Source organism: Nyctereutes procyonoides, unplaced genomic scaffold (assembly GCF_905146905.1).
Source record: "Nyctereutes procyonoides isolate TBG_1078 unplaced genomic scaffold, NYPRO_anot_genome, whole genome shotgun sequence".
Lineage (NCBI taxonomy): Eukaryota > Metazoa > Chordata > Mammalia > Carnivora > Canidae > Nyctereutes > Nyctereutes procyonoides.
The window spans coordinates 21,578,618-21,597,026 of NW_026575044.1; the positions used below are offsets into that span (position 1 = coordinate 21,578,618).

An 18,409-nucleotide genomic window follows, 5' to 3' on the forward strand; every position below is an offset into this window, starting at 1 on the left:
CCAAGAGTGGTAACCAATTCTTGCTGAACTGAATTTATTTCTGCTATGCCTCCATCATCAACTTCTTGACAGGAAGCACATATACGATATTGTCCTAATGTCACTGTCTCAGTAGCTACATCAGAAACAGCCTCACAGAACATTCAGTGCATCACTATTATCTTCACCACATGTGACTCTTCCTACTGCTCTTTTTCCCCCAAAGATAAGGCCTAGAATGACATTAGAAAGTTATTTTCAATTAACATTTTTATAAGAAGCCATTTACCATTTACTGGGTTGGAAAGTTAAAATATTCTCGCTTTGAGTTTCATAAAAATAAGTTCCTTCCTACATAGTATGAACCACAAATTTGAAAATTATTCCTAAATTTCACTGGTTTGGCTAGACAAAGTGGTTACTGTGAACTTTTTAGGTGCAACATCAAATCTAGACTAGAGGGTTTTCATCCAAAGTACTTAAGACAGGTCATTTAGAAAAAATAGGTGAAAAGACAAAATTTAATTAAAAAGTAAATAAGAAGTATAACTTTGTAAGAACTAATTTCTACCAATTTGTTTTCTGAGTACTGTTTTCTCTCCAAGAAATCTTTTCAGCCTCCGGGCCCAAACACCAAATAACCTAAATCAGTTTCTGAGAAACTGACACTGAAAGAATTCCTCTGTGTAAATAAATGGACAGGGGTACAAGAATATTTTTTTTCTATAAAACCCATTTAAATTATTACAAAAATACAAATGTTGCTGTGTGAATAATTCCTCTGGTCACTTCAAGGCCAATATATATATATTTGGTTTACTGAAAAGTGCTTCCCAAACATTAAAAAATATCTTTTGCTCTAACTCTAGTGATCATAAGAATCCTACAATATGTCCAGAGAATTGAAGTTTCATCACCCACCTTTCGAAAACTTGAAATCAACTAGGTAAATGAAACTTGTCACACACTTTATATCACTTCAGCATTTTATTTCTTTTGCACATATCTAGAAGTAATTGAATTTCAGTGGGAAGTGACTACTTGTTTAAACAAACAATTTTTCGTGCAAGCCTTTCTATCTAAGGCAGTTCTGCTCTGTAAATCTTTTCTATGCTTCTTGAACCCATACATTCTAACAGGTTTAATTCAATATTTCACTGTGTATTTTAGAAAAAACTGTGCTACATTCAAGATGCAATTTCTGTGACAAAGGTTATTCTTCATTTAACAAAGTATCATGTACCAGCTCAATCTTCTTAAAAAACACAGAAACCGGAGTTTCTACTGATGAATATTTCCTTTTTTGATGTGATGAAGAGAATAACACTCAAAGCTATGGTAAATTTAAAATTCTTCTCTTACCCTTGTTAACAATGTAAAGGAGAGTTAATATGATTCATCTACAAAGAATTTCCCAAGGCATCAATAAAAGATAAAGAAGAAAAGTTAAGAGAGTTAAGATGAGCTGCAACTGAATTTTTATATTTACTTTAGAAACTAAAAGAAATGCAACTGTTTCAGAAAAACAAGTAACAAAAGTAGCCAAAGACTATCTCATGAGTTTGTAAAACATATTCATTAATTCTCATATAATTATATAATAGCTTTCTGACAGATACTAATTTTCCTGACACTTCAGTTTTGTCCCCAGCCCATTTCAAAATTCCTGCTGAGGCATGTGTGTGATGTTGCAAATATTTTCTACACAATCCACTTTTCTATGACTTCACTGACCACGTTCCCTTCTAACTCAGAGATGTGAGCACATCAAGAGGTACTTCTATGCTCTTGCAAAGGTTTCCTCACCTGTGGAACATTAACACCATGGTTGATAATTAGATATTGATTATAGTATCTTAAGAATTAATCCTTGAACATATGTTCTAAGAATTACAGACTTTAAGTACTAAAAGAGACTTAACATTAACAATCATTTAATCAACTCATATTAAATATGAAAAACTAAGATTCAGACCGGTGAAGTGATTAACCATAAGTCAAAAATCTTCTCAGTGGCAAAAGGAAGACTCAGAACCAAATCTCTAGACCCAAATCCAGGGCTGACGAATTTATCATAATTCCCTCTCCAGAAACTTCATCAACTCCATTGTTTCATTAAGAAAAACAAATGTCTAGGGGCACCTGGGCGGTGCAGTTGGTTAAGCAGCTGACTCTTAATTTCGGCTCAGATCAAGATCTCAGGTTGTGAGATCAAGCCCCACACTGGGCTCCATACTCAACACCGAATCTGCTTGAGGTTCTCTCTCTCCCTTTCCCTCAGCCCCTCCTCTCTGCTCACACATGCGTGCTCTCTCTCAAATAAGTAAATAAATCTTGAAAAAAAGAGAGATTAAAAAAAGAAAGTAAAGAAAAGCAAATGTCTAGTTCTGACCTTGCCTCTATCCTGCATGCCAAGATGGATGCCACTCCACAAACTCATTACACATTTCAAATTACATTTCTCATACTCCCTTTCTAGCCACATCTCCTCCAAAATTCTACAGTCTTTTCTTTTTAAGATTTTATTTATTCATTCATGACAGACACACACACACACAAGAGAGAGAGAGAGAGAGAGGCAGAGACACAGGCAGAGGAGGGAGAAGCAGGCTCCATGTAGGGAACCCGATGTGGGACTCGATCCCGGGTCTCCAGGATCGCACCCCGGCCAGAAGGCGGCGCTAATCTGCTGAGCCACCAGGACTGCCCTATAGTCTTTTTAATAACATAAATAATTTGCTAGTCATCCAGGTTCAAAGATGTGAGAACAATGAAGACAGAAGTGAATCAATATTTACTCTGCATCTACTAAGTGCCAGGTATTTGGCCAGGTTATTCATCAGTATTACCTCACCTGTGAATGAAGAACTAGCATCCTTAGAAAACTGAGGAAACCAAGCCTCCAAAGTAATTCTCCTAACCTTACCTAGAAAAAAATAACCAGAAGTGCCAGAAACTGAACCCAAATCTCTCTGACTTCACCCATTCAAACTATGCACCTATGTATAATCTATGCATCTACAAACTGGTACCTGTATCTTTGTGTGTATACTCTTAGTAATATGTAAAAAATGAAGTATCACACATATTGCCCTATAACATGTTTTTTAATTTGACAGTAACACTCTATTTTTCCATGGCAGTTTACCTTCATCTTATTCATTAGCAACAAAGTTTGCAGATAAATCTCATACAGGAAAATATTCAAGATACTCACTTTCTCTTGATTAGTAAGATAATATCTAAACTTCCAAACAAGATCTTGTTCTTCATATGTAAGTTGCTTGGTTGGTGGATAACTCACAATAATCTACAACAAAGAAAAAAAAGAACTGCTTTTGTCAAATATATTCTTCCTATTTAATTCCATTTCATTTAAAATTTTTCATTTATTTAAATGTTTCTATAATAGAATTATCATAGAAGTAGGGAGAATGTATATGCAGCAGAGTAAAACTTAATTTGGTGGACTTATCAGTCTCAAAAGGATATTACTGGAGTGCAGAGGGAGAAGAGTAGATTTAAAAAGTCACACTCCATATAAAAATCTGTAACTACAGAGCTCATTTCATTCAACCAAAACCAAACTAAATTAAAATAATAAAAGCCCCCTTTCTTTCCAAAAGGAAAAAGAAAATAATAAACATCTCCCCTATCAAGTAAACACACATAATGCATGTGTGCATACCAAGGATTCTCTCAGACAATACCTTAAAGCCAGTTTCTAAGACTGCTAAACCAAGGGAAGTATATACTATTTGCAGCTCTGCCTCCAGGGTTAATATATTTTCTCAAAGCCTCAAAATGATTAAAAAAACAAAAAAAAAAAAAAAAAAAAAAAAAAAAACTACAGGAAAAGCAAAATTGTCAAAATTACATAGATTTCATGGACCTGGGAAAAACATACATTTGAATCACTCTCAAATGAAGTGGTTATCATATCAGTTGCAACCAAAGTACATATTTCTTTATGTTAATCATTTTTAAATTCTCTTACATTTAGTTGATCTCTTGTGGCAGCGTTAGGTTTGAGATCATGGTCAGAAGGTCCACTTCTTAAACTCCGGGCAAGCTTGTGGTGTTTGCTCTCAACTAAATTCTCCTATAAAATATTTATAAATATTAACCAATAATGTAAACTTCATCAAAAGGAAGTTTCAACAGCCAATTAGAAATGCAAAAGTAAATAGTTGCTTACTGAGACCATTTTATAATACCTAACATTTTATTCTTATTACAACTTTAGTGCCCTATGTATTTTTTTTTAAATATCACCATTTTCTTCATCTCAGTTTATGATTTCATCATCCTGAGATCAAGCCCCATAGCAGGCTCCACCCTCAATAGGGAGTTTACTTGAAGATTCTCTCCTTCTGCCCCTCCCCCCATTCTCTCTCTAAAATAAAGAAATCTTAAGAAAAAGAACAGAAATTAAATTGGGGGGAAAAAAATCACCATTTTGAGATAGGGAAACTAAATATGCCCTATGCTTCACTACTGCCAAAATATGCACTTACCATTCCAGCTTCTTAAAACATCTCATAATACCCCCTCATTCTCCATATATCCCCTACCTATTCAGATAAAACCTTCACTCTAAAATCTTCCCTGACAACCAGGAGTAAAGCATTCCCTCTTCCTATGAGTTACTAGTGACATGTGGATATCACGGTACTATTATCTTAGCAGTTTAACTGCCAGTAGTGACTGAGGACGGGACGATGACCATAATGCTTGAATATATACATATTTGGTATGAACTACTTTACCTATGGCCAAAATCATTAGTTTTCAACATACTGTCTTTGTTTAAAGAGATTTATTTTATTTTCGCATGTGTGAACTGTCCTCTTGTGTCTTTTTCCTTTCTATTAATTGGGTTTTTTTTGCTCCTTTTGACGAAGTTTTTAAGAATTCTCTATATATTATTCATCCCTTTGTGATGTATGTCAAGAAGAGTTTCTTCCAGTTTGTCCACTGTTTTTTGTGATGGCGCTTTGCCATGCAATATTTTTAATGTAGTCAAATTTATCAATCATTTCCTTTATTGCCTCTGGATTTTGAGTCATTGTTAATAAAAACATATATACAACAACAACAAAAAAAGTTTTTCCTTCCACTGAAAGTAAAGTACTAGTCAGGCTTCGTTTTTTATTACTTAAATCCTTGATTTATTTGGAATATTTCTTTACGGATGACGTGAGATATGGGTCTGATTTAATTTTACCTTTCTCCAAATAGCTACTCAGTTCCCAAGCACTATGTTCCAGTGATGAAATGTCACCTTTATCATATTTAGGATGTTTTTTTATTTTCCCAAAAGATTCCCAAGTGGCCTTTTTCCCCCCTAATTTTGTATACTCTTTTTCCTCTATCTCTTCCTTTGATGTTGGGCCACTGATCATTACTTCCTGCTTTAATAACTTGTATTTACCTCCATCATCATGCTTTATCTTCTTTTTTTTAATGCTTTTATCTTCTAATATGCTACTTTAAATTTAATTGGTCTGCTTAGGAAGTAACTAATCCAATTAGAAATGTAAAAAGTAGGAATAAAATGGTTCAGAGTGATATAATCAGTTGTAAGTATGAGTATCATAGTATCAATTATGCTACTAAAAAGATTTTTTGCCTGAAACATTCTAAATTTAAAGTCACCTAATTAAAATTCTGTTGTAAAGTTACAATTCTTCATGTTTCATATTCCAAAACTATCATCTCAAAAATTGCATAGATAGGTATCTCAAAACCATTCAAGTCACCATGATCGAAATTAGATAGTTCTAGTAGCTACAACAATCTTCTAGATTTTTCAACAAAATCAGTCTCCCTAAAATTCTCATCCATTGAACCCAGTGTCACATCCTGCTATATGATGACAATGTTTCAAATACCTGGTTCCCCAAGTTCTCACTTCCAGACTACATTCCCTAATTCTTCCAATAATTTAAATAAATGGTTCCCCAACACTACACTATCCTGACCATATGGCCATATTTTTAGATGTTGATATTGTAAAAGTTCTACTTTAACCTGATTCCAGATAGCTAAAATGGACTTATGAGTCACTTTTAAATAACTAAGTTAGTTACAGATACACTTTTTAAAAAGAAAATCTATGATGTGGATCCAAGTCATAATCACTCTGGAGAAAAGCACTTCATAAAAAATTTGGCAATAACTCACCATAGACATCTGAGGGTCAGGAACTTTTACTATCTCAAAGCTTGTTAAAATTGGAGATGACTCATCACCATCCTGGATTATAGCATAGTAAGTTAAAAAAATAAACAAAGTTTAACCAGATGGTAAGAATACATGATAATATACACTCCAATGTATTCTCCTTCTATCTAATGAACATCATTCCTCCCTTTTAAAAAAGTATCTTCTTTCGGGCAGCCCGGGTGGCACAGTGGTTTAGTGCTGCTTGCAGCCCGGGGTGTGATCCTTGGAGACCTGGGATCGAGTCCCACATGGGGTTCCCTGCATGGAGCCTGCTTCTCCCTCTGCCTGTGTCTCTGCCTCTCTCTCTCTCTCTCTCTGTGTCTCTCATGAATAAATAAATAAAATCTTAAAAAAAAAGTATCTTCTTTCAACTGTATTTTAAAATACATATTTTTTAACTGTTGTTGCTAATGACATATTTGGGGAAAAATAAAATCTAACAATAAAAATTTGTTACAGTTTTTGGACATAGGAGGTCTAGAAATTAGTAGATTGCTTTTGTCAGTTATTTTTAACTCTGTTTAAAATGCTAGTAGTCAAAAATAGAATGTCCTTATTTTCAAACTTAGAATAAGAAGCCACAAAGTATAATTAAATTATGACAGAAGGGACATGTTGCATCATTTGCAAAAACTACTAAGTAGATGTTGGTAACTTTTCAAGATATCACAACTGAGTTCCATTCAAAGAAGTTGGATTTTAAGCATGGAGCTAATGTACTGTTATTTATACACAGCTAGACACTCAGCAGCATTGCTTCTACTCAAAACAATGCAAACTTGCATAAGAAGAATTAATCCATCAATTCTTAATAAAGCTGTCCTATTTTGTTGATATTATCATTTTTGATAAGCATTGGCTTTTATTTCTATCCAAATCAGGCAAGAGAGGTAATTCAACATGATAAATGTCACTGCATACATACTGGAAAAGGCTAAACTAATTAAGGTCAAAATTCATTTCCTCACTACTGTACATCTCACATCAACCTTTTCTGTCAATTTCCAAATGCTAGTATTTCCAATGTTAGACATGTGCAACCAAATCAGAATAGACTGAAGAGGGGAAGTACTGGGACTTGACTTTAGTTCAGTAATTGAGTCTTACAGAAAACCACAAATTCCCACAGCCGTTGTTTAACAGGCTGGTTCTCAGTCACAACACCAGAAAACACATTTATCAGCCCAACTGTGACAAGTAATCTTCACTAAGGCTATCTGTCACAAACGACAGGTGACAAGAAAGTCTATTTCCATTAGATTCAATACACTGGCCCAGCAATCTTTACACTAAGTGGAAATATGACAGGGTAGGTAGACAGGCATTAATTTATGAGCAATTTTCAAGAAGCCATAGAAAGGGGTTAAGAACCTTTTCAAAAATACTTGAAATTCTTCTAATTTTTATTCTGTTATTATTTCATCTATTATCAAAGCTGTCTTTCAAAAGATTCTTCACATCTCTTATGTTTGAAAGTACTAATCCCATTAGCATGTTTTTGCAATATAAATCCCATATGGTCAAGAAATAATGCTTTCAGTTACATAGAGTATAAAATGTAAAACATGATTTTATTAAAGTGTATTGGTGACAAAATGATTTCACTCACCTATATTTCCCATTTTTTCAATGTAATTTTTCTAATTAATTAATAAGCAATGTTAAGTCATCTATCCTCTTATCCTCTTAACTTCTTTTTACCAAAGACTATCATAGTAAAAAAAAAAAAAAAAAAAAAAAAAACTGAAACAAGTTAACTTTTCCTAACCTTTTACTAAAGAGAAGGGATACAAGCTAAAGAGAAAAAAAAGTATGTGTTAATTTGAGAAGTACCAGAAAAATGATCATAAATTAACTACACAAACCCTAAAACTCCATTATGAAAACTTCTTTTAAATACTTAGTTATTAAAAAAATGTATATTTTAAAAAATCACTGAGCTTTAATAACTAACACCAAAGCATAAATATAATTTAGAAGTGTTGCTTCTAATAAAGATACTGCATATAAGCTTAGCTATATACTAGAAGAAATATTATTCTATTATGCCACGTATCAAATCTGTCCTCACTCAAACTGATTTAAGCACCTAAGTATTTCCACAGTAATACCTGGTTTATGTAGTTCTGAACTACTTATGCAATTATTTCTATAGTGCTTAAATTAAGACCCTTCAACAACCATTTAAAGCACAGATATTTTTCAAGTAGCTACATATTAAACACACTACTTTCTTTTGCATAATGAGGAGACCAGACCAGAGCCAATCCATAAGTGCATACTTGTTATCACTCAGCCTATTGATAACATGGTTTTTAAATTTTGCATTTATTATATAAATAAATACACATTTAGGAAGTCTTTCATAAGCATACTTATGTCAGGGTCACACATTATATATACAAACTCAAATAATAAATATACCCTTAACTTTCAACAGCTTATCACTTAAAAACTGATTCCCTTTTTATTTTTCAAATGAATAATAATTGTTAATAAAGCTATTGCTTTAACGTCCTACTTGCCAATTTGCAGAACAATTAATCAAAAAGTTTTTCATCTGTTACATATTTATTGAATTCTGGAACCCAGAACTGCATTACATGAGTGATCGGCTTTTGTAATCTTGTTGTAGCTATATGATCTGATTTGTGTATATACAAACAGCTGCTGCTGACAGCTGTCTGCTGGTATCCTGCAACCAAATAATTCATCTCAGCAGGTACAACAGTAATTTTTTTTTAATGTTTCCCCTCCCCTCTTCTTCAGAGACTATAAACAGTTCCAAAGCAAATACCTTTTCATAATAAACAATACCATATTCCTTATCATCACACTTGACACACCGAAACTCAACCATCAAGTACATGAAATTAGAACTTCGTTTCTCACTCTAAAAAAAAGAAAAAAAGATTTTTATGAAAAATAATGATCTTCAACATTCCTTTAAAGGATCAGTATGTATCATTATTTCCAAGTCACTAATACATGATCTATCAACTTAAAATGCAATAAATTTTTATTTATTATAAACACACTATTTTATATAGTACTACAATTTTTATTACATATAGCACTATTGTTTTATCCAGTAGTGTCTACTGTTCACCTATAACTCCCTTCTCAATGACATATCTGATTTATTCTAGTTTGGATTTTATTATATAAATTTTTGAAGATATTTTTTAGCCATTTCCATGAAAACTTTTATTTCAAAAATAATGATATCTCCCTTTATAACAACCTTAAGCAAAGAACAGTTTACCCTTAAACCTTATGTCTAATCTAACTATGGAAGTATAAGAAAAACAAAAGTAAAGTATGTAACTAAAGACAGAAGCCATTTGAGTAAACCGATATAACCCTCCAAGTTTTTCACAATTTATAAATGGTCTTAAGATAATTTGCAATCATTTGTAAATTTTTATCGACATACTTTAAATATACAGAGAAACAGATACTTTTTCTCCAACTTAACAACATGTCCCCTTAAAAAAAAGAAAAGGAAAACACTAGGACAATAATAGAGTGAAAACAAAAGAAAGTCTAAAAGGGTGGTAAGTTTTAAAACAGTTTTTAAAACGGCTTTAAATCTTTATGTGTAAAATCATAAAGGTCTAAAGAAGTTACTTAAATTGTTCAGCTTTAAGACACATATTATATAGTCTAATTATAGTAATGGCAATGTTCTCCTATCTTTTAAAGAGTGGGGGTGAAAAAGGTGAGCATGGGTAGACAAAGTAAGCCCTACCACTGCCTTTTCTACCATAGGCTATCTATGTTGAAGAACAGAAAAATGTAAGTAAATATTCTGACTTAACTATTTTAGGAAGGTGACTATTATAAACATTCAAAAAAGTAAACTTGTTTTCAGTTGAAGTATATGAGTATATTATGAATAAATTTAGAAAAAATGCCCAGTTTATTCATACTGAATATAAACGTTGTTAAACACAACTAATTTTTTTAAATGAACAATAGAATTTAAGTGTTCATTGTAAAATTAAAAATATCTCTCTTTCAACCCACTATATTCTCTTTCAGAGAATATAAAATAAGCCAGTTATGCCCTGTGGTGATCACAATAAGGTAGGCATCACAAAAACTGACATTTCTCTCTCCTAATGTGATTAAAATAATTGTTCTTTCTATCTTCGTGACACAGAATGTTAGGCCACACATCTAGTATTTCAGTGCAAATACAGAAAAAAGAAAAGAAAATCTTGTTCCAGCTTTTGGAAAGAGTTTCATAGAAGCCATCTTTTAATTAAACATATTCTGGATCAAAAAACAAGATCAAGAAACAAAGTTCATTGAAACCATGCAACTTTACTAAGGGTGCAGAGTCCTACATGTAATATATCTTAATTGAGAAGAGCAAGTACTAACAATGACTTAAGGTAATTGAAGGAAAACAGCAGCATTGTGTTGAAAGAATCCAATACTGAACTGAATCTAAACATAAGCTGCCAAACAGAGAACACACAAGTGAGGCATTCAGCTTAACCAGGGTATAACACTTAGTACACTTATGATGTCCACTGCCTACTTCATGGTTCAATGTAACATTAAAACATAAGAAAAACAGATATTACAAGTTTTCCACTTATTAACACAAAACTTACAACTACAAGTAATCCTCAATGTTCTCACATTTGTGAGATAACCTGGCAATAAGCAATGCTTCTCAAAAAGTCCTGACCTAGATATCTGGAAAAAATATTTTGGGGGGTTAAAAAAAGAGGGATACAACCCACCTCATTTATCATTTCTATTTCTCTAAATGTCAATCTATCCAGCCAATCCACTTTCACCATGTGTCCTTGTCGGTGAGCTTTGGTGAGCTGCAGAATAAATAAAATGAAGAAAATTTTAACAATGATTTCGTAGAAAAGAGGACAAAAATTGTAATTATCATCAACATGGTTAATTAGAAGTACCAACTAATGCAATAAGACAATAAAAAGGAAATAAATGGTATACAATGGTGAAGAAAGAAGTAAAACTGTCTTTATTTGCAGATGACACGATCATCTCTGTAGACATAAAGTAAAAAAAAACAAAAACAAAAACAAACAAACAAAAAAAAAAAAAGCAAAAAACCTCCGGGGGGGAAAAAAAAACAAACAAACCTCCAGAACTAGTAAGCATTTAGAGCAAAGTTGTAGGATACAAGGTTAACAAATGAAAGTCAATCTCTTTCCTATATACCAACAATAAACAAGTCAAATTTGAAATTAAAAACACAGTATCATTTACATTACCACCCTAAAAATGAAACTGGTATAAATATAACAAACACCATCTCTATGAAGAAAACTACAAAAATATGTGGAACAAAATCAAAGAACTAAATAAATGGAGAGATATATTCTGTTCACAGATAGACTTGAAATTGTCAAGATGTCAGTACTTCCCAACTTGATCTATAGACTCAGTAAAATCTCAGTCAAAATCTCAGGCAGTTTATAGATATCAACAAGCTGATTCTAAAGTTAATATGGAAAGGCAAAAGGCCAAGAATTATGAACACGATTTTGAAGAACAACAGTTCTCGAACTGTTGTTAGTATCCAATTTCAAGACTTAATAGAGAGCTACAATCAAATAATCAAGATATTTGATTTTGAGAAAAGAAGAAACAAACAGATGAATACAGCAGAAGAGGGAATCCAGAAATAGACCCCTTAAAGAGTCACCTAATCTTTGGCAAAGAAACAGAGGCAATATAACAGAACAAAGACTTTCAACAAATGGTTTGGAACAATTGGTGCTCCACATGCAAAAAAAAATGCATCTAAACACAGAACTTAAAACACAAAAATTAAGTCAAAATAGATCATCTAGGGATGCCTGGTGGCTCAGTTAAGCGTCTGCCTTCGGCTCAGGGCATGATCCTGGAGTCCCAGGATCGAGTCCCACATTGGGCTCCCTGCATGCAGCCTACTTCTCCCTCTGCCTAAGTCTCTGCCCCTTTCTCTCTCTGTGTGTGTGTGTGTCTCTCGTGAATAAATAAATAAAATCTTAAAAAAAAATAGATCACCTAAATGCAAAATTATAAAACCCCTAGAAGATAACATAGGATAAAATCTAGATGAACGTAGGTATGGAAATGACTTCTTAAATGCAACACAAAAGCACAATCCATGAAAGAAAATAACTGACAACCTGGACTTATTAAAATTAAAAACTTCTGCTCTATGAAAGACATCATCAAGAAAATGAGAAGCTACACCACAGAGTAGGAGAAAATATTTGCAAAAGACATACCTGATAAAGGACAGTCATCCAAAACATACAAAGAACTCTTAAAATATAGTATGAAAATAAGCAACCTGGTTAAGAAAAGTGTGCCAAAGAACCTTAATGGACAGCTCATCAAAGAAGACACATAGATGGCAAATGAACAATATGTCAGGGAAATGCAAATCAAAACAAGATACCACTAAACACCTATTAAAGTGGCCACAATCTGTAAACACCTATAACACCAAACGCAGATGAAGATGTGGAGCAACAGGAAGTCTCATTTATGCTGGGAATTCATTGCTACATTGGGGGAAAAAAAGTAGTACAGCCACTTTGGGAGATAGTATGGCAGTTCTTACAAAGTAAATATACTCTTACCATACGATCCAGGAATTGCATTCCTTGGTATTCACCCAAATGAGCTGAAAACATGTCCACACAAAAGCCTGCACATGGATATTTATAGCAGATTTATTCAGAATTGCCAATACCTGAAAGAATGAAGATGTCCTTCACAGGTGAATGGACAAATGTGGTACATTCAGACAATGGAGCATTATTCAGTGCTGAAAAGAAAGGAGCTATCAAACCATAAAAAGATACAGAAGAACCTAAAGTGCATACTACTTACTACGTGAAAGAAGCCAACCTGGAAATACTACAGACTGTATGATTTCAACTACATGACATTCTGGAAAAGGTAAAACTAAAGAGACAATAATAATATAACAGTTGCCTGGGGTTAGCAGGGGAAGAAAAATAAATAGGTCGAATAGAGAACTTTTAGGGCAGTGAAGATAGCTATATAATAATATAATGATGGATAAGTACCATTATATGTCTGTCCAAGCCCACAGAAAGTACAACACCAAGAGTGAACCCTGAGGAAAACTAAGAACTATGCGGGATTATGATGTGTCAATGCAGATTCATCAATTATAATAAATGTACCACTATGGTGGGGGATACTGATAATGGGGGTCACTATGCAGGTATGGGGACAGAGGGCATATAAGAACTCTCTGTACCTTCCTCTTACTATTACTACAAACCTAGAACTGCTCTATAAAAATTAAATCTTTGCGAGTCTAAAAAAGGGGGGGGTTTAATGTCACCTTCTCATTTGAAACATTTTTACGTATAACAGAAACCATATACAACTATCAAGATAAGAAATGCACTTGGCTAGACACTAATCATTATATTTTTTAGAAAAAATAGCTTTAAAAATTTTGTTTAAAGGTCTACGATCTGCCATTTAAACATGTTAAAAAATAATGAAGTCTTTCCATGTTCTACATTTCTTATATTTTGATTATAAAGAGAAAAATTTATAGTAAGAACAGTTTCTCAAATGGGAAATAAACTACTTTGTCTATTTCCTTCCCATCTCTCAATCTAAAGAAATTATAAAAACTAAGTTACATACAGTTAGGCATTTCTCTGAGGTCTATAATTTAATATTCCAAGATTTAAGGGCATACATGTGCAAGTGTGTTTTAATTTTAAGAAGCAGTGATTAAAGGATTAACAGTAAAAAAGAATTGGCAGTAAGAAAATAATTTCTGGAGTTGCAGTTGACAGAGCCCTATGAAGATCTTACATATCAATCTACCCTTGGTTTCAGAAATTAAATAATGCATTGATGCTTCAAATCCACAGAGAATGAGACAATTTCCAAGGTCCTCAAATTGGAACAAGATTTTATTAGAAAGTGTAATTTAAACAGCAATATTCATGTTTCAAAACCTCTCTTTCTTTTTAACAAACTCATAGCATAAAGCAAAACTGGGCAGCAAAGCCCTACAGAATGGTTTGTATTTCATTTCCATCATATATGTTACGATGGTATTCCTACAAGGACGCCAAACACTTCTAACAATTATTAGCTCTCAAGGAACTAAAAACCTTCTTCAATATTCTTTATCTTCTTCAACTAAGGAATTCTCAGCATAACTACGTGGCCATACTATTTCAGAAGTAAAAACAGTAACTTCATACAAAAATTTTGAGGACCATTGTAATATAAAAATATCACCTTAGCTTTCTTCCAAATAACAAATTCCTTTTTACCCGAGGTAATATCTAAATGAAAATGGATAAGGCAATATAAGTGCTTAGCATAATTCCTCATATAAGACAGGGACTAAGCATTTTGTTGAAGTTTAAACAAATACACTATGATCGTGGAAAAAGACCAAGAATTAGTCACAAGGAAACCAAAGAACACTAGGCAATGTGACCTAAGGGAGTACTAGAGTTGGAGCCAGAAGACCTGGGTTCTAATCCTAGCACTCCATTTTCCAACTCTCATTTTTTAATTGAACTATTCTTGATGTACAGCATTACATTACAAGTGTACAACATAGTGATTAAACAAGTCCACACATTATGCTATGCTCACCACAGTATGCTATGCTATGCTATGCTATGCTAACAATTTAAGTCTGTCATGTTTGAACCCATATCTACAAAATAAAAGTATTAACTTCTATTCCTATTCCCAAAATTCAAAGAAGATAACTGATGGAAAATATAACAGTAGTTATTATTTCCCATAGTCCATCAAGATTTTTATTCTTGCTCACTTTGCAACATGTTCCAAACTAGTTTTTGAAATCAATGAAAATATAAAGGGTCCATATTATAGGATTTGCTTTTATGAACAAAAGTTAACACTAAAAATCAGTAATTAGACTTTATATGATTAGACATAATATAGCAAGAAAGAAAAGAAAAATAAGATTTATTTCAGATGCCAAATTTTTGGCACTTTTTATAACCACACTATAAAGTAGATAGTTCTGACCCCAATTTGCAGGTGATTATCAACTACTACAAGGAAGTGGCAGAACGAGGATTTAAATCCCAGGTCTATGTGATTCTATAGTCCATGCTCCTTCCACCAGTTTTGCTGCCTTCTTTACTGATGCACTCTTTAGGAAGATACTTAAGTTAAACTAATTTCTGTAATGTATTAAACACTAGTTTCCTATGCATGATATAGTATATCAGCGTAGGGGATTCTACGCTGGTTACCTCTGAGGCAAGAATCAGGAATAGCAAATTAAGTTTAGGTGCGGGAGAATGTAGTAGGGCTTTCTTTCCCTTACTATATCATCAGACAGGTCATAAATTTTCTGAGGTCATTTTCACTAGTTCCAGAATTCATGTTTTCTGCTAATACATATTATTTCTTACGTAGCATATAACCAGCTTCTCCATTTGAATACTATAGATGACCATTCTCAGCCTTACAGATAGCCACCAAAGAATACATGGTCAGGATGGCAGTATCATAAATTGGTAAAGCCACAAGTTTAAATTATCATAAATAAATTCACATTTGTGCATTATACACAATACAGAAAATTTAGACATAAAGAATATAAATGTCCACTGAACTGTATGGTACACATACACTATGGAATACTGTATACCCTGATGCAGAAAAATTATTGCTTCTGTTGAATGCACAAGTGACTGCAAAAGGAGAGGTACCACTTATACTATGACTCTTTACAAGTTTATCTCCTGACCAGACTCTGATATTGAGAGAATTGCTAGATATTTCTCCTTGATTTAGTTTCATAATTTCTGCAGAATTGGAAAGTTGTCACTCAAAATGTCCACTAGCCACCTGCACTATTTATCTATTTACTGTGTTACAAATCACCCCAAAACTGAATACCTTAAAACAACAATCAGTTTATTATTTCTCATGATTCTTGGAGAAGTCAAGAAGCCATCTTCTTGTGGGACATCTAGATTATTTTTTCTATTGGCCTAAGAGTCTCTCGTGAGACTACTGTTATTTTGGTGGCTGGAGCTAGAATGTCCAAGATAGCTTCACTCACATTTACAATAACTTTGTGGGATAAGATGGGCTCAGCTGGTAAACCAGGGTGGTTGGGCCTCTCTATTTATGCATGTATGCTCAGTGCTACTCCCTCTCCAGATGGTCTTTCAGCACAGGAAGTCCAACAGGATACCCAGACTTCTTACATATGGCTCATTGTTCCCAAAAGTGCAAAAACAGAAGCTATCCACTTGTCTTAAGGTTTAGGCCTGGAACAGGCATAGCCTCACTTCAGATGGATTGTATTAATTAAAAAAAAAGTCACAGAGCCACTACAAACCAGCAATTGCACTCATAACAGACTCTCCTACAAAGATACAAATGTAGTGATCCAAAGGGGCATCTGTACCCCAATATTCATAGCAGCAATGTCCACAATAGCCAAACTATACAAAGAGCCCAGATGAATGGACTCTATCCATCAACAGATAAATGAATAAAGAAGATTTGGTATATATATAATAATGGAATATTATTCAGCCATCAAAGAAATGAAATCTTGGGGCACCTGGGTGACTCAGTGGTTGAGCATCTGCCTTTGGCTCAGGTTGTCATCCCAGGGTCCTGGGATCGAGTCCTGCATTGGACTCCTGCAGGGAACCTGCTTCTCCCTCTGCCTATGTCTTTGTCTCTCTCTCTGTTTTTCTCAAGAATAAAAAATAAAATCTTAAAAAAAAAAAGAAAAGAAAGAAATCTTGCCACTTGCAACAATGTGGATGGAACTAGAGGATACTCTGCTAAGCGAAGTAAGTCAGTCAGGGAAAGATAATTATCATTTGATCTCACTCATATGTGGAATTTAAGAAAGAAAACAAAGAAGCATAGGGGAAGGGAGGGAAAAATAAAACAGGGAGACAAACCATAAGAGACTCTTAATCATAGGAAACAAATTGAGGGTCACTGGAGGGGAAGGGTGGGAGGATGGGATAATTGGGTTATAGGCATTAGACAAGGCACTTGATATAATGAGCACTGGTTAATATACAACTGAAGAATCACTGAACTCTACTTCTGAAACTACTAATAATATGCTATACGTTAATCAACTGGATTTAAATTTTTTAAGGTATAAAAAAATAAAATAAAAATAAAGTCACAGAGCTAGTGCATATCCCAAAATGGAATGGAAGAACGAGTATCAAGAGGCATGTTTCACTGAAGGTCATATTTGGAGACTAGCTAGTATAGCACTTAGTGAAAAGGCCAAACATGTAATACAGTTGACTGCTCAATTGTAAAAGACCTGTGGGAGAGAATCTGCAGATGGCAGTCAGCTCTTGACTGGACTTCAAGCAATAGGGAGATCTAGAATTAGCTATCACAATTCCTAAATGATTAGCCATGCCTTCCTCTCCAAAATAATCTCCCACAACTTTCCAACTGGCATGCTATACATAAGGCATTTTACATTGAAGACTCAATACAGATGAAATGATTAAACACTGCATAAAAACTTTTTACTAAAAAACTTGGAAAATGTTACAAAATTATAAAGCCCTTATGCACTTTATAAGCAGGTGTCATAATTAGATCATAATCTATGTTACTTCATTTCTTGTAGGTGCTATTAACAATGGAGATGGCCTTGGTGGTTTTCACCAGTCCAAAGCAGCTGCTAGTTGTCTCCAGCCTGGGCACTTCCACAGTAACTAAAAAACAAAAATGAACTTTAACAATGTATATTTCATTTTGGGTCTGAAATGTCAGTGACCTAGATCTTTCAAAAGACAAAATCTTCATTCTGTTAAACAGCAGGATAAAACTAGTACAATCTGTTTCAAATTGCTTGTGAAAAAATAATCCTCACAAGGGTGCCCCATCGTAGGAAGGAGATAGGTCAAGAAAGCAATAAAAGTGTCAATCTACCTTTTTAAGGAACACAGGTTTCCACAGAATTCACAAGAAAACACACAGAACTCAGAAGAGAAGTTCACTGTCACAGAAATAATATAATTATTGAGTTCTAACGTCAAAACTTACAGCAATGGGTCATTAAAGGCCATTTAAATAAAAGAAACTGTTAAGGAAGTATGTTCAGGAAACTGCTTGGAGTACCAACCATGTACTGTCAGCCTTAATAGGAAGACAGAAACAA

The 18,409-nt window shown here is 33.7% G+C and overlaps 1 protein-coding gene across 1 annotated transcript in view; it reads right to left on the bottom strand.

The window, feature by feature from the left end:
• Nucleotides 1–18,409, bottom strand: part of PIK3C3 (phosphatidylinositol 3-kinase catalytic subunit type 3) — a 136,135-nt gene that overhangs the window by 85,459 nt on the left and 32,267 nt on the right. The window contains exons 5-9 of the mRNA XM_055323835.1: nucleotides 10,965–11,051; nucleotides 9,005–9,100; nucleotides 6,166–6,237; nucleotides 3,977–4,081; nucleotides 3,197–3,289 (exon numbers count right to left, since the gene is read on the bottom strand). Of these exons, the coding sequence (XP_055179810.1) occupies nucleotides 3,197–3,289; nucleotides 3,977–4,081; nucleotides 6,166–6,237; nucleotides 9,005–9,100; nucleotides 10,965–11,051 (453 nt within the window). The remainder of the gene's footprint in view (nucleotides 1–3,196; nucleotides 3,290–3,976; nucleotides 4,082–6,165; nucleotides 6,238–9,004; nucleotides 9,101–10,964; nucleotides 11,052–18,409) is intronic.